This window comes from Eptesicus fuscus, chromosome 1, assembly GCF_027574615.1.
Source record: "Eptesicus fuscus isolate TK198812 chromosome 1, DD_ASM_mEF_20220401, whole genome shotgun sequence".
In the NCBI taxonomy this organism is placed as follows: domain Eukaryota; kingdom Metazoa; phylum Chordata; class Mammalia; order Chiroptera; family Vespertilionidae; genus Eptesicus; species Eptesicus fuscus.
This window is the reverse complement of record NC_072473.1, coordinates 119,589,341-119,615,578: the sequence shown is the minus strand read 5'-3', so window position 1 is coordinate 119,615,578 and position 26,238 is coordinate 119,589,341. Positions and strand designations below refer to the sequence as shown.

General features: G+C 39.1%; 1 protein-coding gene across 2 annotated transcripts in view; it reads left to right on the top strand.

Moving 5' to 3' along the window:
• GRIA3 (glutamate ionotropic receptor AMPA type subunit 3) overlaps positions 1–26,238 on the top strand; it is a 361,210-nt gene that overhangs the window by 255,245 nt on the left and 79,727 nt on the right. For both annotated transcript variants that reach the window (XM_008156125.3, XM_008156126.3), the window contains exons 6-10: positions 882–1,043; positions 5,204–5,371; positions 10,703–10,807; positions 13,242–13,349; positions 14,485–14,691. In XM_008156125.3, the coding sequence (XP_008154347.1) occupies positions 882–1,043; positions 5,204–5,371; positions 10,703–10,807; positions 13,242–13,349; positions 14,485–14,691 (750 nt within the window). The remainder of the gene's footprint in view (positions 1–881; positions 1,044–5,203; positions 5,372–10,702; positions 10,808–13,241; positions 13,350–14,484; positions 14,692–26,238) is intronic.

Genomic DNA, 26,238 nt, shown 5'->3' with positions numbered 1-26,238 from the left:
GACCCAAATGCATCAGCAGTAATTAGCAAGAGACAGGTATCCGGCAAAAATAGTGCAATTCCTGGGAGAGGAGTCCTAGAAAATAGCAATGCCCAATGGAACTGGTGGTGCCCAGGTAGAGATGGCTTGATGTGAGCCTGAAGAGATTCCATCAGGAGGATGAGGTGGCAGAGACACCAGACTGTAGCCAGAGCAAGAGAAGAAAATGGTGGGTGCTATGAAGTAGATGTCAAGACTCATTTATACACACATGTGAGACATACCCTGCAATTTGTACCATCATATACAACCAAACAATCAGTTTTCCTCTTTGGTATTTCTATGTCACAAATGTTGAAAGTAATCATCATTAGAATCTAAAGCAATCTTCTGTGTTTGGCATGTTAAGCTGAAGAAAATATTTTATTCCTCTAGTTGGGGTCAAACTTTTTCAATATTGTCCAGTTACATGAAGCATTGTATATGTACTCAATGAAGAAACCCTAATTATTCAGGTAAATGAAACAAATCAAAACATTTTCTTGAAGTTGGCACATATGTTTGTCCTTGGCACAGCTACACTAAATAAACACACAGTCACTAAAATGGAAGAATGCTTATTTTCTCCAGAATGCTTGTAGTTTCAGAGACATAGTACCTTAAGAATTAGTCCATATCCAGGTGTGGTTTTTTTTTGTTGTTGTTTTTTTGTTTGTCGTTGTTGTTTTTATTGGGATATAATTGGCATATAACTTTGTGCCCAGGGTTTTCTTCATTGTCACATTAAAGAGTGATCCTAGAGAAGGAACTTTCATTTCCCCCTTCGCATTCTAATCAACAGACACTGTACATAAAAACTCATGACGTCCTACAATCATGATTCTTTTTCTATCTCTTTTTAGGGTTTTACCGATATTTTGCTAGAAAGAGTCATGCATGGGGGAGCTAATATTACAGGATTCCAGATTGTCAACAATGAAAACCCTATGGTTCAGCAGTTCATACAGCGCTGGGTGAGACTGGATGAAAGGGAATTCCCTGAAGCCAAGAATGCACCACTAAAGGTAATGTTCCATAGAATGTAGACACCTTAGGCCAGCTTTTCAAAGCAACTCAGTATGGTCTTTATACATTTGCAGTCATTGTGTAATCAAGTGGTCTTCCCTCAAAAGTGTTTTAAGGATGGTAAAACACAACCGCAGGTCATGCTGCTGCATTTGAAAACTAACCTCCCAAAATAAAAATACAATAAAAAGGAGGTCTTTTTAAAACCCAGTGTTGGGGAATGTTAACTTAACTTTGTAATGAATTTCATTTATAATATCGTCATAACAATTTAAAATATAACAAGAACCGGAGTCAGACAAAGGTTTGGAGCAGTGGGAATAGCTAAGGGAGACTGATAATCTAAAACAGAAAATTAGATTTTACATTATTTATGTGATTGTTTTGTGTTAATAAGTTTCATGAATTTCAGCACACCCAAGTGAATTAGCCTCTAATACAAAGTATGTGTTGCCTATACTGTACATATATTGAACGGAAATGTTTTCCTGCCTGCAAAAAAGTATCTTTAAAAATAATTAGATTACCTAAATTGCTCATTTTTATGAAATCAAGAATATTAAAAGTAGAAAGCTATGCTTACAGTGTACATTTTTCATATGTGTTCCCTTAGGCTAGAAATTCTATTATTTAAAAATGGGGAATTAAAACAGATAAATTAGAGGAAAGTTATTCATGTTACACAAAGTATCCTTCAAATGTATTTTTTTATTTTATTTTTAACTTGTTTTTTAAGTAACCATTCCCTCTGTGCATTGATTCAATTATGAAACTAACTTTAAGTTCTTCCTTCCTGATACAGTGAAAGTATATGTGTACTATGGCTATGGGATTTCTGTGATCAAGCAAGGGGTCAAAGTATAGTGAAGACCCTTCTCTAAACAAAGAAAAGATGGGGGAAGGGAATATTTCTTTTCTCATGGTTTCAAGATACCCATCCTCAAATCCTTCCTGGCAAAAACAGAATGAGGGAGAACAATGGGGATACAGACCAGGAAATACATTCTGTATCAGTTAGGCAGGTCCACCCTGAATGGGTCACATCATAACATAATACAAGTAGTACCTTACCTTATATAATTGGTATGCTCTAGAAAAGTTGGAGTTAAACATAATTTTTATTCATTTAATCCATTCACTAATTAAGTGGTATTCTGTGATGTAGAGATTATAGTATACATGCCATGTTTTTCTAGGAAAGTCCCATTTTAAAACATTCTGTCCCATGGTCAAATCAGGTGTCCTCATATGTCTCGGTTAATATGGTCACTATCCCTATGATGAATCCTTTGTAGTCAATTTTTTAAAAGATGATTATTTTATATTTTTAGTTGAGACATAATTGACATATAACATATTAGTTTTAGGTATACAACATAATTATTTTATATATGTGTATATTATGAAATGATTACCAACCACCTTAAATTTAGTTAACATCCATCACCACCATAGTTACAATTCTTTTCTTATAATATGAACTTTTGAGATTTACTCCCTTATCAACTTTCAAAAATACAATACAGTACAGTCACCATGCCATGCATTACATCCCCAGAACTTATTTATCTCATAACTAGAAGTTTGTACCCTTTGACCACTTCCACCAAGTTCCCTCATCCAACCCCACTCCCACCTCTGGCAACCACCCATCTGTTCTCTATTTTTATGAATTCACGTTTTTTTAGATTCCACATATAAGTAAGATCACACAGTATTTGTCATTGTCTGACTTATTTCACTTAGCATAGATCCTCAAGGTGCACCTATGTTGTTGTGAATAGCAGGATTTCCTTCTTTTTTATGGCTGAATAATATTTCATTGTATATATATATACCACATCTTCTTTACCTGTTCATCCACTAATAAACACTTAGGTTGTTTCCATGTCTTGGCTATTGTAAATATTTCTGCAATTAATATGGGAATGCAGATATCTTTCCAAGATAGTGATTTCATTTCCTTCAGATAAATACCCAGAAATGGAATTGCTGGTTCATATAGTAGTTCTATTTTTAATTTCCTGAGGAAACTCCATACTATTTTCCATAATGGCTGTACCAGTTTACATTCGCACCAACAGTGCACAAGAGTTACCTTTTCTCCACATCCTTGCCAACACATGTTATTTTTGTCTTTTCTATAATACCATTCTAACAGGTATGAGGTTATATCTCATTGTGGTTTTAATTTGCATTTCCCTGATCATTCAAATACTTTCTATGTACTAAATCCATCCACTACATTCAGGTGAGCTTATACAAATTTAGGTTTTCATAAAACTGCCTATACACTGCTTTGCCATCCTTATATTTAGCAGATAATAGAGAAGAAATTTTTATTTATTCAATATTTAAGGGAGTACCTAAAATGTGTCAGGCACACACAAAAAAGTGGACAGGGTAAAAGTATGAAAAGCCTACTACAGAGTAGTTTATGCCTCTTCAGAAGTTCTTGAGATTGTACAAAAGGGAAGGAAAACAATCTCTTGGTATGTATAATGTAAAGTTCTTCAAACCTGCTGAAAAGAACCGTTAAGGCTTATATGTAAAACTCTTCAAATAACTTAAGAAAATGGAATATTTAAATAGATGGTTATAACTTTCAGATTATTTTTGCTTAGTACTAATCATTATGAAACCTTTCTCTATATCAATCAGACAAAAGCCCACTTTTAAAAATGATGTACAGCTAGGCCGGCATGGCTCAGTGGTTGAGTGTCGACCTATGAACTAGGAGGTTTGATTCCTGATCAGGGCAGATGCCGGGTTGTCGGCTCAATCCCCATTGTGGGCCATGCAGGAGACAACCAATCAACGAGTCTCTCTCATCATTGATGTTTCTATCTCTCTCTCCCTCTTCCTTCCTCTCTGAAATCAATATATAATAATGCGCAATATTTTTTACTAGGAAATACAATTATCTAGAGATTAAAACCCTGATGCCTAATTTAGTCTATATGTTATGAATGTTTCCTCTGGGGGCTTTTTTACATGCTCACACATTGGTAAGTAGAAGCTGAAACAGAATATTAAATAGCTCTTCTGGCATGGCTTGGAAAGGCAGCTGGGGTAAAACCACCACCATGGGCAGACATAAAGATCTCTCTTTTTTTCATGAAAAGAACATATGCCCCCTATTATAGTCATACTTGATGTTTTGCTCCTGAAAGAACAATAACATGAAAAAGTCAGAAAAGTAAATTGATAGTTGTAAAGATGACAATAAATTCACTCCCAATTGTATTTGGATGTACTATATATAATACAGCTCCCCCTAGAATATTTTGTTTCATTTTTTTAAAAAGCAACAGAATTCTATATTCTACCAGTATTTGTCACCATCTACAAAACAGGGGCCAGCTTATTTTAATCAAATGTTGGTTCATTTATCCACCATGTCAAATTGCAGATAATCCAATCCCTTGTTTTAAGTAACTGGCCTCAATTCCAATAGATGCATACCAATGTATCCAAGGAATAGAAAGTAAGTGTTCTTGCCTGAAAAAGGTAGCATCATGCATTATTGCCTGTGAATTATCAATGTTATCAGATTTAAAACTCAGTAACAATTATAATTTTCTACAATCAAAAACCAGCTTTAGTTTTTGCTTCCCCCAGGAAACAAAAACTGATTTATTGCTGGCCAGGGGTCCTAGCTCACCAGAAATGTGGTTCAGACAGAAATGATTAATGTTTCCCTCCAAATTAATTTCAAGTTGTCTAATTTAGCTATTTTCATTTTCCCCTACGTAAACACCAGATCTGAATTTTCTATTAGAAACAGCAATAACCCAGTCTTGCTTTAGGATATGCTGTTTCCTCTCCATTCTACATATACTATCCTTTAACTTAACATGTTTTTCTTTCTTTATAAAGGACGTGGCCTTTTAGTAGTCACTCACTCAATATGAAACACTGTATTGAGAACAAGAGAAAGATTCCCTTGAGCCATATGATCTTAGTAATCTTAACATGTGTACACATTATTCTAGAATGAATCAAAGTCAGCCTTGTCCAGAGAGATCTCTTGATTCAAATAATTAAGAGGATGACTTTGTAAAGCAAGAGGTATGGATGAACGGAAATGATAAGAAAGAAGTCAAGTTTCAAGGGCATCATTTGTCATGGTATCTTGTTTTCTATGCATCCATTTCAGTATACATCTGCGTTGACACACGATGCAATATTGGTCATAGCAGAAGCTTTCCGCTATCTGAGGAGGCAGCGAGTGGATGTGTCCCGGAGAGGCAGTGCTGGAGACTGCTTAGCAAATCCTGCTGTGCCCTGGAGTCAAGGAATTGATATCGAGAGAGCTCTGAAAATGGTAATGATCACAATGGATTATTGGGGTGGGAAAACTTATAAAGACAAAAAAATGAGACCTCAATCTTGAGAAAATACATACTTACAAGAATAGGATCAAAGTCTATAGAATGTCAGAGTGTGCATAAAGATAAGCATGGATATTTATTCATCAAAATCTAGAAATCCAAAACTAAAAGTTTCTCCCTTGAAGCTTGAAAAATGGCAAATTTGGGACAAATGAATATTTAGTTCTGTGCCACACCATAAGTATTAAATCAAACTCAGTACCATAAAAAGTTGTGGGCTGGCATTGTAAATGACTTCAAAATATTCAGACTTCCCAGAAATATGTTATTGAGGGGAACTGAGATATTTTATATGAAGCTACTACCTTCAAGGTACACCATTACAAAGGATAACAACAACATCCTCTGTCTCACCAGACAAATGTTTAGCCTGGATGGACTTTGGACTACATCAATGTGATAGTATTTCTCTTGCCAAAAGAACCTTTATACTATTCTACATGGTGAAACACAGGAATATGACCCATTTTCAGGACTACTTAAGAGGCTTTCCCCAATGCCCCACCCCAAAAGCCTAAATAAAAGTATAAGAAATCAATGGATAGACAGTCAAATAGGTCACTTGTTTTTGGTATGTACAGAGTAGGAGGTCATTTAAGGCTTCAAGCAGTGTCCTTTGAACAGATTCCATTATTTACACTAGGACCAGTATCACCCATTCCTTGCAGTTTTCCAAGTAAGAGCTCTTTTCTGAATATTTTTATTTATACTACTTGTGCCTACATGCATTACAATGAGCCTCTGAGAGTACAAGACTTTCTTATTTCTACTTATTTAATTGTCTTGATGTTTGGGACATCCAAATAAACAAAGAGATAGGCAATGATTGGATAATTCTGTGCACAACCCAGCAACAAAGATTTTATAATAGCCTCATAACACATAATTTTGTGTAGTTGGCTCTCTTACTGCTGCCTTAAGTTTGCCAAGTTGGAAGCATTCAATCAAAAGGGGTTAGTAGCCCCTATGTCTTTCTCCAAGAAAGAGATATGACTCATTCTTTCATTATGCAGATTTTTATGTCATTATGTCAGTTCCCTAACAAATGCCCTAACTGTCATTTTATGGAGGTAGCACGGCACAATTTTGAAGAGCAGTTAATTAAATTCAACCTTCATAGCAGTTATAAGATTTGTATTGTCAGGTGAAACATAATGATGAGTGAAATATAAAAATCACTCAGAGTGAATCAAAAGGAGTTTTCAGCCTCGAAACCTCAAGGGGCAAGTTCCAGCATCTCCAATTGACTCCCCACTCGTGACACAAACAACTATATTCCCCAAACTAGAGGTCCGGTGCATGAAATTTGTGCACGGGGGGGGGGTGTCCCTCAGCCCAGCTTACACCCTCTCCAATTTGGGACCCCTTGAGGGATGTCCAAATGCCTGTTAGGCTCAATCCCGGTGGGCAGTCGGACATCCCTCTCACAATCCAGAACTGCTGGCTCCCAACCATTCGCCTGCCTGCCTGCCTGATCACCCCCTAACCACTTCTGCCTGCCAACCTGATTGATGCCTAACTGCTCCCCTATCCACCCAATTGCCCCTAACTGCCCTCCCCTGCTAGCCTGGTTGACACTAACTGTCCTCCCCTGCAGGCCTGGTCGCCCCCAACTGCCCTCCCTTGCTGGCCTGGTCACCCCCAACTGCCATCCCTTGCAGGCCTGGTCCCTCACAACTTCTCTCCCCTGCTGGCCTGATCGCCCACAACTGCCCTCCCTTGCTGGCCATCTTGTGGTAGCCATCTTGTGTCCACATGGGGGCAGCCATCTTGTGTGTTGCAATGATGGTCAATTTGCATATTACCTCTTTATTATATAGGACAGTGATGGCGAACCTATGACACGCGTGTCAGCACTAACACGCGTAGCCATTTCTGATGACACGTGGCTGCTGAGGCAGCCGCATGCCGAGGATGAAACATTTGCGAAATAATGTTTTTTCCTCAAAGTGACACACTACCCGAGTTATGCTTAGTTTTTTGGCGAAGTTTGACACACCAAGCTCAAAAGGTTGCCCATCACTGATATAGGAGGATAGAAAACAGCTACCAGAATGAAGAATAAGAAATTAATTTGATTAGTAAAAAAGATTAATTATATTATTGCACAAATAATTCCTACATGTCTAACTCACTGATAAAGTTCAAGCTATAAGCCAGGTAAGTAACCTTTCTCCCCAAGCCCTAATGATCAAACAATCAAAAGAATTTGTGTAGCTGGCTCTCTTTGATTATCTCTTTCTACAGGCCAGCCTCTTCCTATTACTCCAGAGGCTGGAAAGTATCAACTTTTTTCAATAGTGGAAGATCCCTGGTGATAAATGCTCAGTAAAAACTCCACCATTCAGAGGGACTTCAAGGGAGAATTATCTGAAATACTAAAAGGTTTTATTGTATTAAAAGAAATCTCATTTTATTTGAGTTGATTAAAAGTAAGAATGTGTGATGTAAAAGCATCCCTCATTGTGACTAGTGCATAGTTGTTGCTCAATAAATCAGTCACTTCCTTTACAGAAATCTGGCAAAAGCATTGCCTGATAGAGGTTCCTCTGGGGCCTGTTTTAGTGAGTAAATAAGCACACTATTCATTCAGTAAACATTTATTGAGCACTAACAACCATGTATCAGGCTCCAAGTTAGTATGCAAACATGAAGTAAGATGAGGGGAGCTCACATATAAATAGTTAATGTGTAAACAAATGCTTTCAAAGAATAAAGCCACTTGCAAATTGGGTAATCATTCTCCTCACAATTGACATAGTAAAAAAAATCTGCCTCAGCACAGTCTACTGAAATATGTCACAATGTTAAGTCATTGAGATTTGTCCACTTTTTCAGTAAACATTTACTGAGCACCTGCTCTATCTCATTTGAGCTGAGAACACAGAAAAAGAATGTCTCTCATCTTGAGATGCTCCCAACATAGTAGGGGAGATGGAAATACATAGATGATTAAAATGCTATTTTAAGTTCTACAGAGGTTGCAGTGAGAACCCAGAAGAGAAATACCTAATATAGACTGAGATGGGGGTGGGTATAATTAAAGAAAATACCCCAGATAAAATGATGGGAAACTCACTTACAAGCACATCCTTAAAAATAGACTTCTTTCTGAGTGGGAGTTTATTTCTACTTCTGCTCATCAAAAGTTCTAATCATGGGGTATGAAATCTATTGGACATATCTAGACTGTTGTCCAATTTGTATATCATGTTTATATAGGCTTGGACTTTAGAAATATACAATTTTCAATGAGACTTGAAAATTTTGCTATTTTCAGTAATGAAGAATTTCCTTAATAAGTTCCTATGCCAGTGTCTCTGTCCTGCCTATATCCTCTCCTGGAATTCAATGTTCAAAATAGACTGTAAAGAATAGACCATTCATGCATCACAGAATGCACCAGATTCATTCTACTACATAAGCAATTTCTATCTCAACAAAGGCCCTTTTCTTTAACTTGAAGTGTGACATCACCCTCTCTGCAAGCCTAAGCTGACAATAGTGCTTAGGTTTGTTGGATCAGTAGGACAATCATCATGTCTTCAGGAAGTCACTTTGGAGCATTTCTCCTTCAATAGGAATTCCAGTTTCCTATTGGTGGTGGCCAAGTCCCCTTCAACTTTAAAACTATGCTCCCTAATATTTGCCATCAATTTTCCCTTCTGCAGCACAAGCCCATTACTACTTCTGACATGCTTAACAGCATGTCACTTAAGACAAATAAGTGATGAAAAAGTATTCCAGTCCTGGTTCATGTGGCTCAGTGGCAGAGTATCAACCCAAGCACTGAAGAGTTTCTGGGTTCAATTCCCAGTCAAGGGCTTGTAACTGGGTTGCAGGTTCATTCCCTGCCTCAGTCAAGGAACATGCAGGAAGCAACCAATCAATGTGTCTCTTTCACATCAATCTCTCTCTCTCTCTCTCTCTCTCTCTCTCTCTCTCTCTCTCCTCTCTCTCTCTCTCTCTCTCTCTCTCTCTCTCTCTCTCTCCCCTCTCTTCTCTCTCTCTCACTCCTTTCTTCCCTCCCTCCCTATCTCTCTCCCCCTTCCACTTTCTCTAAAAATCAACAGAAAAATATCCTCAGGTGAGAATTAACAAAAAATAAAGAAAAAGTATTCCATTATTTCTTCCTAGGAAAATGAGACATATCCTTTTTCCTTAAAGCAAATTCCTCAACCCTTACTCACCAAATGAGCAATTCAAGGGTATAACAATATTGACTTATATCTATAGAGGGTCTTCATGTAGTATCGCTAAACTGTAAAGTAAGGAAATGTCTCCACCCAGCAGAGATGGCCTCTTATTAGTTAGTGCATAATACTGGGCCCAGATCCAGGGAAAATTGTGGCACAGGTGAATCTGAATTTGGCATCCCAAATAGGTTTCCAGGTTGTTCCAGTATCTCTAGCTTTCTTATCCAGTATTCCATAGTCCTGATTCCTCAGACTTAACCAATCTCATCAGTGTAAAGATTATCCCTCTATGGCCTAGCTCTATCCTACCTGTCTATAGCTGGGCATAAATTAAATAAGAGGAAAAACTCACCTTGTTACCATGGCAGCTGGTAAATGTGTAACCCTCTCAAGAAATGGAACTAAGTTCGCTTTGATTAATAATAATTATCAATATACCTGGCATGTATTGCAATGCTTACTATATGTCAGCCACTGTTCTAAACATTACTTATGTATAAGTCATTTGATCCTCCTCAACTCAAAAAGATAGGTACTTTAGGATTTTACAGACTAGAACATTGAAATAAAAATGTATTAAGGAACATACCCGAGGTCATACAGTTAGTAAGTGATGAAGCTAGGATATGAATTCAGGAGCTCCAGAGCCCTGTTATGAAACCAGTTTATGTTCAGATATTGGGAATACTAAGATAAGCCATAGCCCCAAAGGAACTTACAGTTTAGAAAAATGCATTACCCTTGTTAGGACTACTCTTCAGGCTACTCCTTTAAGAAGAGACAAATGGAAATTTCAGGCCCCTGAAAAAGTAGTGATAGGGCCCTCACTGTATCATCTAGATAACTGCCTATCACACCTACTCAAAGCTTCATAATTACAAGGTATATCTAGAAAATACTGGGGAGAAAATGAAGATTTGTCTAGACATAATCTGGTGGATAAATAGCTAAGTGATTCAATATAAAAGTTCTCCAAGACTTCAAGATCTATCATCAGACCTCATCCCAGGGACCTAGAAGGCAATAATGTGGTGCTCTTTTAAAGTTTTATATTTTTCTTTCTACCAGGTGCAAGTACAGGGAATGACTGGAAACATCCAATTTGACACTTATGGACGTAGAACAAATTATACTATCGATGTGTATGAAATGAAAGTCACTGGCTCTCGAAAAGTAAGTAACCAAAACCCATATGCAAAGAAAAAGTCTTTCTGAAAAGTGACAGCACCCAGATGCAAGAAAACAGGTCTTAGAAAATATACAAAAAGGAAATTCCCACATAACATTTCTGCCTTTCTATTCAGTGAAGAGTGTAGATATGATAAAGTTGTCTTATAAACAGTGTTCCATCTACACAGTTTAAAAGGAGTATTTTCCTCTCAGTCTGGTTCTGTTAGACTCAAGTGTTACTAACAACTTTCTACAATAAAGGAAAGGAGTCACATATTTTACAGCATGTTTTTAGTTGAACAGAGGCTGCCAAGGTACATACAGTTTTAGCAAAAGAACTGGAAAGTAGTTATCACTTTGCTTTGTCAACTTACCCACCAAAAGGAGTTGAACAAAGAATATTTCTCTAGAGCTAAATGTTATAATGACAACTTTGCTTCTATCACACTAATAGTTGAGTTGGGTATTAAGTGGAGATTTAGTAACCATCTGATAAAACCTCATAACATAAAATATCTTGTGTCATTTCTACAGTATACTCACTGGTTTCCTGCCTCCATATCCCAGCTTATCATCCTACATGGGCTAAATTATTTTACAAAATGCCAGTAATGGTGATGTGGGCATAGGAACCCCCAGGATGAAGGAACAGCACTCCGTGTGTGTGTGTTGGTGTTGGGGTCCTAGTGAGGGTGGAAGACAGAGGAAGACAGGAAAACATCTGTTACCAGTGGGAGAGTTCTTTGTCCCCACCAGTTGCTTGTGGGGGTGGAATTTTGCCATATCCTGAGAAAAAGAATTTTCTGAAACTCACATGGGAGGACGTGGTATTATAGAAAGTTTTATTTCTATGGAATTAAACCCTTGAGTTTCAAATGCCCCATTTCCCATTGTCCCACCAAGGAAGAAGTGTAGCTGGGGCTTTAGCAGAGTTAGAATCAGAGCCAGTGTCCAAAGTTTTCTTTCTGTATTGGAGCAGTGTCCAGTCCAGCATCAGGCTAGCTTAGCTTGTGTTTCTCACTGCAGTCCATTAGTCCACTGTGTGTGGGGTCCACATGGCCCTGGGTCATACCAGCAAGTGCAAGAGAGCCAAGTGTTTAGGGGATAAAGTATCCCCAGATTTTCATGGGCTTGAAGTGCCCTGCCCACTCTGGTTAATGATTTCTGTCTCCTATGGTATCTTTCTTATGGCACCCCAACTTCACTGTGCATGTGTTCATCTTCCCCCTTGTCCAGTCCCTTCCCCCAGTAAGCCTCAAGGAATGGGTTGGTGGTTCCCAGGGGAGTGTGAAATTGCAGTTTCCTGGTGAAGCTGCCCGCATGTCCCTTTTACTCCTTTCCTATCCTACCTAATAAAACAGTAATATGCAAATTGACCGCACCTTCGCTACACCCAAGCCACGCCCACCAGCCAAAGCCACACCCACCGGCCAATCAGGGCGAGTATGCAATTTACCCAAAAAAAGGTGGCGGTTAATTTGCATACGCTGAAAGAGGGAGGAGTGAAGACTGAAGACAACTTAGAAGGAAGAGGGAGGAAAAGCGGAAAGCAAGGTGGCTGCCAGAGGGAAAGCCCAGGCAGGGCGGAGCAGGGTGGAACGGGGCGGAGCGTGGCGGGCGGCAGTGGCAAGCGGGTGCAGGTGCGGTGGCCGCAAAGGCAGCGGCAGCGGCAGCGGCAACGCACGCGGCCGCAACAGCCGCTTGCAGGGTTTTCCTGCAAATGGGCTACTAGTCCTATATAATAAAGAAGGAATATGCAAATTGACAATCATGCCATCACAAAGATGGTGGTGCCCATAGCCACAAAATGGCGGCACCCAGTTCCCTCAGCCCTACCGGAGTTCCTCAGGCCTTTCAGCCTAGCTGAAGTGGGGGAGGGGGTGGCAGGCGCACGGTGCCCCCCAGCCGCCCAGGGCCAGCCCAAGGTGCAGGCAAGCCTCAGATGTCAGCTGCCCAGCCACCTAGGTCCGGCCCAAAGTGCAGGCAAGCCTCGGATGGCAGCTGCCCGGCTGCCTAGGGCTGGCCCGAAGTGCAGGCAAGCCTCAGATGTGGGCTGCACAGCTGACGCCCAAGGTGCAGGCAAGCCTCAGATGGCAGCTGCCCAGCTGCCTAGGGCCGCCCAAGGCTCAGATAGCCTAGGCTTGCACTGCCGGCAGTGGCAGCAACAGAGGTGTGATGGGGGTGTTGCCTTCCCCTGATCACCGGGTCACCTCCCACTCCTGAGGGCTCCCGGACTGTGATAGGGGGCAGGCCAGGCTGAGGGACCACCCCCTCCAGTGCATTAATTTTCATGCACCAGGCTTCTAGTTATTAATAACTACCTAATCACAATGGTATCAAAGCAAATAAATTTTTTTTCACTCAACAATAGCACTTCAATTTCATGTGCTTTTTGAGTGAAAAGTGGGTAACCAGGTCAAATGTCTATTCTTTCTAGGCTGGCTACTGGAATGAGTATGAAAGGTTTGTGCCTTTCTCAGATCAGCAAATCAGTAATGACAGTGCATCCTCAGAGAACCGGACCATAGTGGTGACTACCATTCTGGTAAGTATGGACAGATGGTAGGTGAGCTTTCTATATATCAAGACCTCTGCTTTCTGAAAAGCATTATTCAGCCAGTAGGAAAGACCTCAAGTTCAAGCAGTGAAAAATTCCAACAGGTCATTTGAGGAATCTTTCAAAGGATCCTGACATAATTATGAACTGAATGTCATGTTTAAAATTAAAATAATGGGAACTTAAGATATTATTCTCCTCTTTACCCACTCCTTCTACTATAGGTCCAATGCTTCATCTGGACTTGAAATCTAATTCTTCATTGTGGGGGAAACAGCATTGTGTGGAGGAAACTGGATTATGGTTCTTATATTAGGTCCAGTCTACTACTGTTAAACTAGTAAACTTGTGCTTCACTGTATGTCACAACTTCTCTGAGCCTCAGGTTGTGCTTTTTTAAATTTATTGAATGAATATAGTAATAACCTCCTACCTCTGTCCTAAGACCATTTCAAGGCAATATTCACCATGTAAAGCTTTTCTGAATAATTCAAAGTACTATTTAAAGGAGAAATAGTATTCTCATTTAGTTTTAAAATATGTTTCTAAAAGCTTGTATGTTTTCCTGCTGACTAAAGTATGAACCTGAGTTCAAAACGAATATGCCAGTAGGTCTGAAATTGTGATTAATTGAATAGACATTTTCCTGGAGTTAACCTTTCATTTAAACATACGTATCAAATACTTACTTAGTCCTAGGTACTGTATTAGGCTCTGAGGATATAAAAATGAATAAACCACAGACTCCGACCCCTGGGCTGTCTATGGTTCCTACCTGGTAGATCCCAAGAAGACAAAGGCAGTTCATCTTCATGTAACTAAGGAAAATACTCTGCCCAGTTTGAGTAAATCAAAGACTTTACAAGTAGAAACTGGTCTCTCTTTCAAACTCTCAAAAATAATTTAAATCTTTCTCTACTTCTTTAAATCATCAGTTACGGACTCCAAGAAATATGTAGCCCAATGAATAGGCTTATTGATGCTCTTCTGCTTATTTAAAGGCTCTTTTTTACACACCAAAGTGCAATAACAATGGTGGGGAAGGACAGCTTCATGATTACATTTATCTTCTCTCAGAAAAATGTATAGGAGTAATTATTTGATCTTCTTTCTGGTCCCAAAGGAATCACCATATGTAATGTATAAGAAGAACCATGAGCAACTGGAAGGAAATGAGCGATATGAAGGCTATTGTGTAGACTTAGCTTATGAAATAGCCAAACATGTAAGGATCAAATACAAATTATCCATTGTCGCCGACGGGAAATATGGTGCAAGGGATCCGGAGACTAAAATATGGAATGGCATGGTTGGGGAACTTGTCTATGGGGTAAGTTCTTTTCAACTCTATTTTCATTTACTTCTATGCTTTCCAATTAACAAAGATAGAGGATTTAATTCTCAAGTGCAATACTTATCCAATTGTATAGTTTTCATATGGTCTGTAAAAGAAATGGTTTTCTACAGTTGAATTCTGTAAAAGGAGCTTATCAATAGTATCCTTTGGGCAACAGAATTATATTACTAAAAGGAAAGTAGAATTGGGAAAATCTATCTGGAAACATTAAGTACAGTCTGCCCTCTGTTGAAAATCTGTTCCTTCTGTGTTCCCTGTCTCAGGCAACAGAATCACTACCCACGTAGTTGCCTAAGCAACCTGATCTCTTTTCTCCTTGTTCCTCTCATATCTATTCAATCACTGTATCCTATAAATTCTACTCTTAGGTATGTCTCTCAAATCTAGACACACTCTTCATTCCCATCATCATCAACTTAGTTAAGATTCTTACCATTTGTCTTTCATTTAACTGGTTTCCCTGTCTCTGTTCTTTTTTTGTTCTTGTTGTTATCTTTTATTTTTTAAACTTCTTTATTGATTAAGGTATTACATATGTGTCCATATCCCCTCATTATCCCCCCAACCCTCCCACTCATGCCCTCACCCCCCTGTTTTCTGTGTCCATTGGTTAGGCTTATATGCATGCATACAAGTCCTTTGGTTGATCTCTCCTCCTTACCCCCATCCTCCCCACCTTCCCTCTGATAGATGCTTCTCTGTCTCTGGATCTGTTTTTGTTCATCAGTTTATGTTGTTCATTATATTCCATAAATGAGTGAGAGCCTACCTCTGCTTTTATCCTGGCAAATCAGTTCTCCGCATTATTATAATTTCCCACTTTAAAAATCAGGATAAAATTCAAATTCCTTAGCATAGCAAATAAGGCACTTTATAATCTGGCACCTGCCTACCTCCCTAGCTTCATCTTGTACTCTTTCCCATTCACACTCAATGTTCCAGCTACTGAAGTATTTGTTGTTCCCTGAAGGTGCCCAGCTCTCACTTAGAGCATTTCTGGAAGTACGGTATCTTTGTCTGTCTTAGCCAGCTAACATCATCTACCAGTCCTCCAGAACTTAGAGGTATCAACTCTTTAAGGAAGCTTTCCCTAATCTTATTTACCCACCTGCAGTCTGGTTAGGTGCCCCTGCTTTTTTCTTCCTTAGAGTACTTTTTGAACTTGTATTATAATGATCTATTTAAAAGTTCAGCTGCCCCACCTAGATGAGCCTGGCACATAATGTAAGTTCAACAAATACTTGTTGAATAAATTAATGAATGAACAGAATGGTTCTGCCAAGGGCTTGCCCATGGGCCAAGTACAAAAGAATTATACTGATAATTAGGGCTTTTAAAAAGGGTACAGCAGTGTCTTTAGAGCTCCTTTGTGGCTTTGCTTGAAAAGATTTTGGCCTCCGATTAGGAATATTAGATCTTGGGCTGCCTAGTGTAGCATATGGAGAAAAGTAGAACTGGTCATAACAGCCCACTGGATGAACCAGTAACTGGAGAACTAACCCAAGTGAAGGTAGTGGCAGAAAAGGTTTAATTTAACAAGAAAGGATTATTTGCAATGACTAGATAATCGGTTAGGGCAGTGGTCAGCAAACTCATTAGTCAACAGAGCCAAATATCAACAGTACAACGATTGAAATTTCTTTTGAGAGCCAAATTTTTTAAACTTAAACTTCTTCTAATGCCACTTCTTCAAAATAGACTCACCCAGGCCGTGGTATTTTGTGGAAGAGCCACACTCAAGGGGCCAAAGAGCCGCATGTGGCTCGCGAGCCGCAGTTTGCTGACTATGGGGTTAGGGGAACACAGAGGAGTCTAGGGGGTGAATATACTGAGAAATAGCTGTCAAGAGCAAATGTCGCCTGGCTGGCGTGGCTCAGTGTTTGAGTGTTGACCTATGAACCAGGAGGTCATGGTTCAATTCCCAGTCAGGGCACACACCTGGGTTGTGGGCTTGACCTAGTGTGGAGCATGCAGGAGGCAGCCAATAAATGATTGTCATCATTTATGTTTCTCTCCTTCTCCCTTCCTCTCTGTAATCAATAAAAATATATACTTTTAAAAGAAGCAAACATCCAGGTTACCTACTGGACTGAAAGTTCAGGAGAAGGACTCTAATGTTTGAATATGGAAATCAGCAAGAATATGGTGTAGCTTTTCAATCATAATATAGAGCTTGGGTCATTAATAAGTTTTTGGAACAGGTCCTCTGGAACAAAAATGAAGGCAGAAGCTAATTTCTAAAAATAAGAGCTCAGAAAGGGAATTAAGTCTTAAAATGAGACTGGACCTCAAGTATAAAAATTAGGGCACTATCCTCCAGTCAGACAAGCAGAAAAGCAGTTTGAACCTTAGTCCTCAGCTATGGAGCTGGAGCCAATTATCTCCTGTCATGGGTCAAGCTTAGTCCTGGGAACTGGGGCAGGGCTGAGTTGTAGATGAGATTCAAGTGAACCCAGTTATAGAAAAGAGAAGAATTTCTAATGCCAGAGAGAGGGAATTGAACAAGGGACATAATACCTGTCATACTTTCCAAGGACCCTGAGAAGCTCTGAATGGTCTTGACATTAAGAACAAGCTTTAAGCTCTTATTTTACAAGTTGGTGATCGAGTCTTCTCTTCCCTGTCCCTCTTTTTCCAAACACTCAGTGTTTCCTTTATTGCTCACAGCTCTTCAGTGCTCTTACTCACTTTTTGCTCTAATGAATAATTGCCTGGAATGCAGTAATCCCAAGCCAGTATTCATTAAATTGAGTTCATGGTACTCAGCTTGTAGTGACCCAATGATTTGAACCCAGGTCTCTGATTATGAAGTTGTTCTTCAACCATTGCCCTATACTGCCAAAGTGTTGTTTCAGACCTATCCTATCCTAAAAGATAGTTGATATTTACTGCAAAAGCTTTTGATTCCTTAGCCATTCTGAGAAGTGTTTGGCCACAGAAGCATGGCAAAGAATTTAGAGTGTCAGTTTCTACTGGGCCAGAATAGAACTGACATGAACTCTCCCAGCCCATCATGATTCAATAGCCAGAGTTCTCTAGTGTCTCAAAAGAAAACCTGCCACACTCTGTAAATAGCTCAGTGCCCTCCTGGCATTGAGCAGGACATTAGACATAGTGATGTAGATCAAAGCAGATTTCCTGACACTGTTCAGACAAAGACCAGCTTTCTCACTGGATTTTGATCTCTCTTCTGGCATGTCCTCTGTACTAAACTCACTTAATCTCCACATTCCTCTTTCCAATTTGTGTATGTGTGAGGGAGCTTGAGAATTAGAGAGTTCCTTATTTGTTTAGTAATCCATCTCTCTACTGCTGAATAGGTTAAAATTCCCCTGGAGAAATATTCCCATCTTTTCCTTCCAATTCTTTCTACTGAAGACAAAAGCAATATAGCTAAGGAAGGTGCTTATAGAAATGATCTCTTCTCTCCCATGACCTAGAACAAATTTCTGATGCTTTCTGGGATTATAACACAAGGTTATTTCAAGGAACTGACAGCAAACCAATCCATTTGAGTGGAGTGCCAAATTTTACTTTCCTCTAAAGCCTATGGCTATAAAAAATGGATGTTTTGTCATGTTTAGAGTGAGAGCTCTCTGTTAGAGAAGATGATGATCTCATAAGCTAAATGTGTCTTCATCTTCATTTAGAAGTTTTAGTCTTTAAGCATGAGGGAGTATTCAACTTCTCTACCATTGGGAGAAATGAAGAAAAGTTAAAACACAGGCATTTGTTTCTGGCAGACTTGTCTCCTTTTGTGGCTTGCAAGCCACTTAAGAAAAAGAAGGGCAGAAAATCCCCAGTGACTTCCCTAAGTGCTTAATAAGCAAAAGGACAAAGAACATGGAACTATTTCTTGCAATGAACATGAAAATTTCACAGATAGGCACTGTTTTATCTTAGGTTTTTTTCTCTTATACTTTAAGTATGTAAAACAGATCAGATTTTTTTTAATGAAGAAAGATGGAAGAAAAAAGCATTGCAAACGATTTCTGTCATAAGTCTCAAGAAAGAGTCTATATGAATTAAGTTTGGTAAAGAAGAAATAATCCAATCAGCCTCTTTACCTATGATTTCTAAATGGTCTTTTTTTCCTTTAAAGAAAATCAACTCAAGATTTATATTGGGGCACCTTGTATCACTAAAAAGTCTATTTTTGAAACAAATGTCAGTAGGACACAATGTGCCCCATTGTGTAAGCTCTTCAGAACATTATAGACTTGAAACTATCCACCTGCTTTTAACAGTTTTGATTTCGAGCTGAATGTCTATAATATTGCCACATGGTAATTGTCTCCAGCTCAAATGACTTACAGAATCACAAGTTTTTATGGCTCACAAATAGCATGTGTTTTGAAAGTATGTTTGAAAATATTTTGTTGCTAGCATTGTTCTTAGGCATCCTTTAGCCTACCTTTTCATTCACTTTACAGATAAATATGAGGACTAACTAGGACTGGACATTAGAACTTCCTGTTGAGTAAACCAGGAAACTATGGTCTGATGTAGGAGAGGAATGACAGGAAAAGTGTCAGGGATTGTGACAAGGTAAAAAAAAGAAAATCACACACCTTGGTAGAACCTGGACTATATAATTCAGGTTTCATGACTCCTGGTCCAGTTTACTAAGCTTGTGAAACTATGGGAAGATTGGTATTATATCAGATATAACATCTCCACCTGCCTTCAAGGGGTTTACAATCTAGTTGGATTATAAGATTTTTCCATCCAAGATCCCCATGCTACTTATCTGTGGCCTCCAGGACAATATACATCTTTAGTTATCACTGAAATATTTGAAAACCCAATGAAGACAGCTGGGAGTTTTCTGCCCTTTGAGAATAGATATCATCTAACTCAAAGAGAGAGTTGGGAAAAGGGCTGGAAGAAAATTGAGGTCTAATTTACAAAAGGACACCTCCCAGTGGGCAGCTGTCATGTTCCTTATGTTTCTAGAACTTAGAACTGAGGATAAAGGCAGAGGGTAGGGGGGCAGTTCGTTGCCTTGATAAAAGCCACACAAACTACTGTCCATATTGGTACCTCTGGCTTAGAATATAGCAGAGCACTTGGGGATGAAAATGGGATTGGGAACAGTTGATTCTAGATCATATCCCTTGGGCATCCTCAGACTCTTTCACACTCCCAGGACAAATGGCAATTTTATAGATATTATTCACACTGACATTTCTCTACCTTAAGTTGTCACTATCCTAAGATAGATTCATTTTCTATTAAGAAAGACAGAAAGTCGATCTGTCCTTCCAGCTAAAAGACAGAGAAGCAAAGGTGCAGTAACAGATGACAAATCTTATCCTTTATTCTTCAGGTGATTACACTAGGCTTTGGCAGAAGGGCTGATGGTTTGATAAAAGTGCCTCTTTCTTTCAAATGATGCATATGAACTCCAGGAAGGAGCATTAATGTCACATGGAAATCTGCCACTCTGAGCAGAGAGAGTGGGGAAATATTTCCAACCAAATTTACTCTCACAAGGCCTTTACTCTGATCCAGGGACACTTCCTAACCAATAGATCCAGACTGGGACATCTGTTCTGAATAAAGAAATTAGGATATCCTGTTGTGACACTGCTTGTTATTGCACAGATTTAAATAGACCACATTCCTTTCTCCAGATCTTAACAATTGCTGACAGTAAAATCCCATATAGTACAGCCAATAAAGCAGTTTACATCCTGTCCCCCAACATACAGCAATTATATTCCTATTGTCTCGTTTGATTCTGCATCACTCCTTTTCCAACACACTTAAAATTTTCAAAGGAAATATCTGCCAAAGGCCACTAGAATCTCCTGGTCTATATAGGGATAAGACAGGTCATGTCTACTTCTTCTCTCAGATAACGTAATATCTTCTTATGCATTACACCCCAGTACATTATCTACCTCCTTTCTCCCATCCTCTTTGCTTTCAGAAAGTGCTTTAAAATGGTGGCTGACAAGCTCCTGCTCATGTATAGTCTCCAGGTGGGTTCCAACATTTGTATCAGATAATCAGGTGAAACTACTTTTAAGCTATAAAAATAAGCCTTCCGGCTCAAAAAAAAAAAAAGTTATTGACAATAAAACTGCCATTTCTGTCTCAAACCTGTCAGACTCTTAAGTGCATCATCCGCACACGTATGAGTTTGTTGGGCTTCAAGTTTTATAAAATTTACAAATTTGGCAACCCACCTATGAAAGGATTATAAACTCCCTCGAGATAAATCCCCTCCAATAATGCAGTTTCTTCTGTTTTGCCACTGGTACATGGAAAAATCAAACCTAATTTGGTGTGTTTACTGAGCCCACACAGCCACTCTTAAGCCGCTTGATTAAAATCCTTTAAGCAGTCAAGATGTAAGCAAAAGCATTAGCAAACTCTTACCCTGAGCTTTTTCATTTGCTGGGTTTTGTCCATAACCTGGAATACCCTCATACCTCCTACTTACCCACCTACATTTCTGAAAATTGTCTGCCTACTGCTAGCACAGGCAAAGCCTTGAGGACAAAAGACCACTGGACTGGTTCTGTATACCACAAGAAAAGCACTTCACTACTGGGTCAGAAGTTCTCCTACTTCCTAGCCCCATGGATAATTACGCTCTCTCCCAGCCATAACTGACTTTCTTAAGGAGCAGAGACCAGGAAAGGAATTTGGGAATTGCTTTTTTCACTTTTCCATCAAAGTTGGCCTCCTAAACTTTAACTTGCCTTGACAGTGACCTTCCCCCTCATCTGCATGCTATGGCAGTCCCAGGAGAGTAAAATGGGTATTTTCTGACACTAGTTAGTTATCTGCTCTCACCATTTCCTTAATAATTGTGTGGATTTCTCTGCAGATATTATGCCAAGCAGATCCTGAGCTCTGAAATAATCAACTATCAGAACTTCCTTTTCATATGAAGGAGGGATAATGGTGGCAGAGGGCAAGGGCTTCTCCAAGGCTAGCTTTGAGCTGATATGACAGTTCTGCTACTTTTGTCTCACTAAGCATACAAGAGGTGGAAGGGGTTGTCAAGTCCCCTACAGAGCTGGATGTCCTTGAGACTTGAACAGTAACTTCCTCCGCTTCTATTAGTTTAGCCTTCTACCTGCTTTTTGTTTTTCCTTTGTTTGTTTTTTATCTGTAATTGTATTTTTATTTTTCAATTACAGTTGACATAAAATATTATATTAGTTTAAAGCATACAATGTAGTGGTTAGACATTTATATAACTTATGAAATGATCACCTAATAAGTCTAGTACCCAACCAACATGTAATAGGTCGTTTTTAAGGTTCAGCATGGAAGTTCAACATTTGGAGCCAGGTCCACATCAGTGAGGCTTAATTGAGCACAGATTTAATGCTGTTTTTTATTGAGGAAGTACCATCCAAAAAAAAGAAACTCCACCTTCTTTGAAAAAGCTCCTTAGGAAGAAACAATTCAGAAAAGGTAGAAAAGTTAAGCTGAGGGAAAAAGGCAAGTGCTTGAGGGAAGCAGGTTTTTCCTGTTGTCTTATGTCAAAAGTGCTTCAAACTAGGAATGGCTTCCTTTGGTAATCTGTTCTTGTATTACATGTTCCTGGGAACCAGATGAGAAATCTCACTTTGTCTATCTGGCCACCTCTTGTTAGCATTTAACTGTGCTTATCATCTGGTAGGTGTTTCAGTTACTGAGTTAGTTTTTTTTTTTTTTTTCTCTTAAAAGGTGTCAAGATTCTCAAACTCCTTTCTTTACCTGTTTAAAAAAGTGCCTAATTCCCCTAAATTCAGTCTAAAGTGATTTTTATCACACAAATGCCCCTTATTTATTCCTCTCAAAACAAATAAATGGCCATTTCTCTTAGAACTATCAATTATTTAGACTTGAAAGATCAAAAACTAGTTAAATTAAGTAACTAAATTCAAATGAGATCAAATGGGAAGTGAAACTAGCAGGGTATTTTCATATTCTAAGCAGGAGGCAGAAATATGTTGGCAAAGACAGAAGGTGGCTTTCTCTGTGTATTATCTTGGCATGACAAGGCTCTTTCTAGCTGATTCAGACTACCTTTGCCCAAAAACCCCACTAGTTTTCTGGCCAATTTCATTCTTCTTAGTAGCTTTTGTTTCTACAACAAGGTCTGGCCCCAGGCAAAGGGTAAAATAGATAAAATTTGTCCTTGGCTCCCCTCCAGTTAGAAATGTAGATCTAGTGATTCAGGAAATAAGCTGCAATGAGGGGAGAGTTGAAGCTGTAGATAATAACACTGAGAAGAGTAAGTGAAGAACAAAACCTTAAAGGGGTCTTGCTTATTCCACAAATCTTCATCAATTATCTTCTAAGCCAGACCCTGTGAGTAGAATTTGGGGGTGCAAAGGTTTACCTCCTTTGAAAGAGCAGGACTAAGAAGAAAAACCAGAGAAGGAACATTCAGAGAGGTAGGAGGAGAACCCACTGTCTTCAGGATCAAAGAGCCACTGGAAGAGTAAATATAGACATACCACTTTTTATTGTGCTTCACTTTAGTGCACTTCAGAGATGTTGAATTTTTTTTACAAAGTGAAGGCAAGACCCTCTACCAGCAAAAATATTATTACTCCTTTTACTATTATACTTACTTTAGTAGAGTGGTCTGGAATTGAACCCACGATATCTCCAAAGTATGCCTATAGTATAGTGCAAAAGGCTAGTGGTGTCAGATGAGCTGTTGATGTCTGAAGGAAGGTCTTTGAATTTGGTAACCAAGTATATACACTGAGTGGCCAGATTATTATGATCTCTGAACGCATAAAAATCTGGCCACTCAGTGTATATCCTATATAATAAAAGGCTTAAATGCAAATTGTCCCCTTGACCAGGAGTTTGACCAGCAGGCAGGCCGGCCAACCACCCATGTCCCCTCCCCCTGGCCAGGCTGGACCCCACCCATGCACGAATTTATGCACTGGGCCTCTATATATATATATATATATATATATATATATATATATATATATATAGAGAGAGAGAGAGAGAGAGAGAGAGAGAGAGAGAGAGAGAGAGAGGCCAGATTATTATACGTTCAGAGATCATAATAATCTGCCCACTCAGTGTAGTTCAACAAGCAATTTCAGTAAATTGGATGGAATGAAAGTTTGATCACAGGTGTATAAGGGCAAAGTGGTTTTAAAATCAAGAGATAGTAAAGGTATATTTTTCAAGAATATTGGTGGTGATGGGGAGAGATGTCTGGTTAAGAGGGTAGCAGGATCAAAAGAGGTGGGAGGAATGATTTTTGTTTCATTTTTGTTTATCAGTAAACAGAATTACCTGAGTACAATTTTAAGTAAACAGATCAATAGATGGTTTTGCAATTACAACAAGCATTAGAATCACCAAAGGGCCAGCTAAGCCCCACCCCCAGAATTTTAAATTCCAAACATTTGGGTTGGTGCCTAAGAAATGGAATTTCTAACAAATTCCCAGGTAAGTCTGATGCTACTAGTGCAGGGAACCAAACATTTAGAACCACTGGAATAGATCGAGAAGGAAAAATTAGTAAAAGAAAATAAATGGAGCCGAGTTTTAAGAAGAGACAAAATATGGTATGTAAGGAATAAGTAGACTAAATTTTAGGAAAGAGTACATTTTCTATCATATGGGAATGATATAAGGGATGGATGAAGATACAGCAATATATTGAGAAAGGGAAGAAGGACATTGAGGTGACAAAGCTCAATCAGATGGCTTCCATCTTCTCAGTAAATAAAGAGGCAAAATTATGCAGGGAGGGTAGGATTGGTAAGGGTTAGGGACTGGGGGACATTTAGAATAGGCATTATTTACAGATTTAGAAGAGAATTAACATTAGGGTGATAGATGATGGCATTAATTTTAGAAATGGTGAGTTTGAGATGGTAGTGAGCCATCAAGGTAGATTTGCTCAGCAGGCTGTTGGCTTCAATAAATGCTTATTTTCTGCAGCTTCCACTATAGGATATCCTCCATGAGGGTAAGGTTTTTTTGTCTGTTTTGTCTGCCTTATCCCTCGCACCAAGAATAGTCCTTGGCCAAAAAAAAAGAAACTACACCATACACAAAAATAAACTCAAAATGGATAAAGGACTTAAACATAAGATGGGAAACCATAAAAATACTAAAGGAATCTACAGGCAGCTAAATGTCAGACATATGCCAAAGCAATTTCTTCACTGATACTGCTCCTAGGGCAATGGAAACTAAGGAGAAAATAAACAACTGGGACTACATCAAAATAAAAAGCTTTTTCACAGCAAAAGAAACCATCAACAAAACAACAAGAAAGCCCACTGCATGGGAGAACATATTTGCCAATGTTATCACTGATAAGGGCTTAATCTCCAACATTTACAGGGAACTCATACAACTTAACAAAAGGAAGATAAACAACCCAATCAAAAAATGGGCAACGGACCTAATAGATATTTTTGGAAAGAAGACAGAAGGAAGGCCAAGAGGCATATGAAAACATGCTCAAAGTCACTAATCATCTGAGAGATGCAAATCAAAACAACAATACATTACCTTCTCACTCATGTCAGGAATGGCTATCATCAACAAATCAACAAATGACAAGTGCTGGAGAGGATGCAGAGAAAAAGGAACCCTCGTGCACTGCTGGTGGGAATGCAGACTGGGGCAGCCACTGTGGAGAACAGTATGGAGTTTCCTCAAAAAACTAAACGTGGAACTCCCATTTGACCCAGTGATCCCACTTCTAGGAATATATCCTAAGAAACTAGAAACACCAATCAGAAAGGATATATGCACCCCTATGTTCACAGCAGCACAATTTACAATAGCTAAGATTTGGAAACAGCCTAAGTGCCCATCAGCAGATGAGTGGTAGGGGAGGGTGGGGGAAAGGGGGAGATAGATAGATAGATAGATAGATAGATAGATAGATAGATATAGGTATAGATATAGATGATATAGATATATATATTAGATATAGATATAGATATAGATATAGATATAGATATAGATATAGATATAGATATAGATATAGATATAGATATAGATATAGATATAGATATAGATATAGATATAGATATAGATATATACAGATATATATATCATCTATATACACTGAGTGGCCAGATTATTATGATCTCTGAATGCATAATAATCTGGCCACTCGGGGAGAAACCAAGATGGTGGCATAGGTAAACACCTAAACTGCTGCCTCGCACAACAATTTCAAAACTACAACTAAAAGACAAAATGGACACCATCCAGAACCACATGAAAGCTGGCTGAGTGGAAATTCTACAACTAGAAGGAAAGAGAAAAGCACATTGAGACTCAGAGGAGCTGCAAAAGGCTGAGGTACGGAGACACAGGGGCGTGCAGAGAGGACTGGCAGCTGGCTTTCTCAAGCAGGAGGGAGACAGAAGCTCCCGACTGCGCTGAACTCCAGTTCCAGGCGAGACTCTGGGAACCCAGACTCATTCTGGGAGAAACTGGACTGTCTGGCAGTGGGCAAAACTCGAGGGTGGCTTTCTCTCAGAGGTGCTTGCAGCGATTACCGAGGGA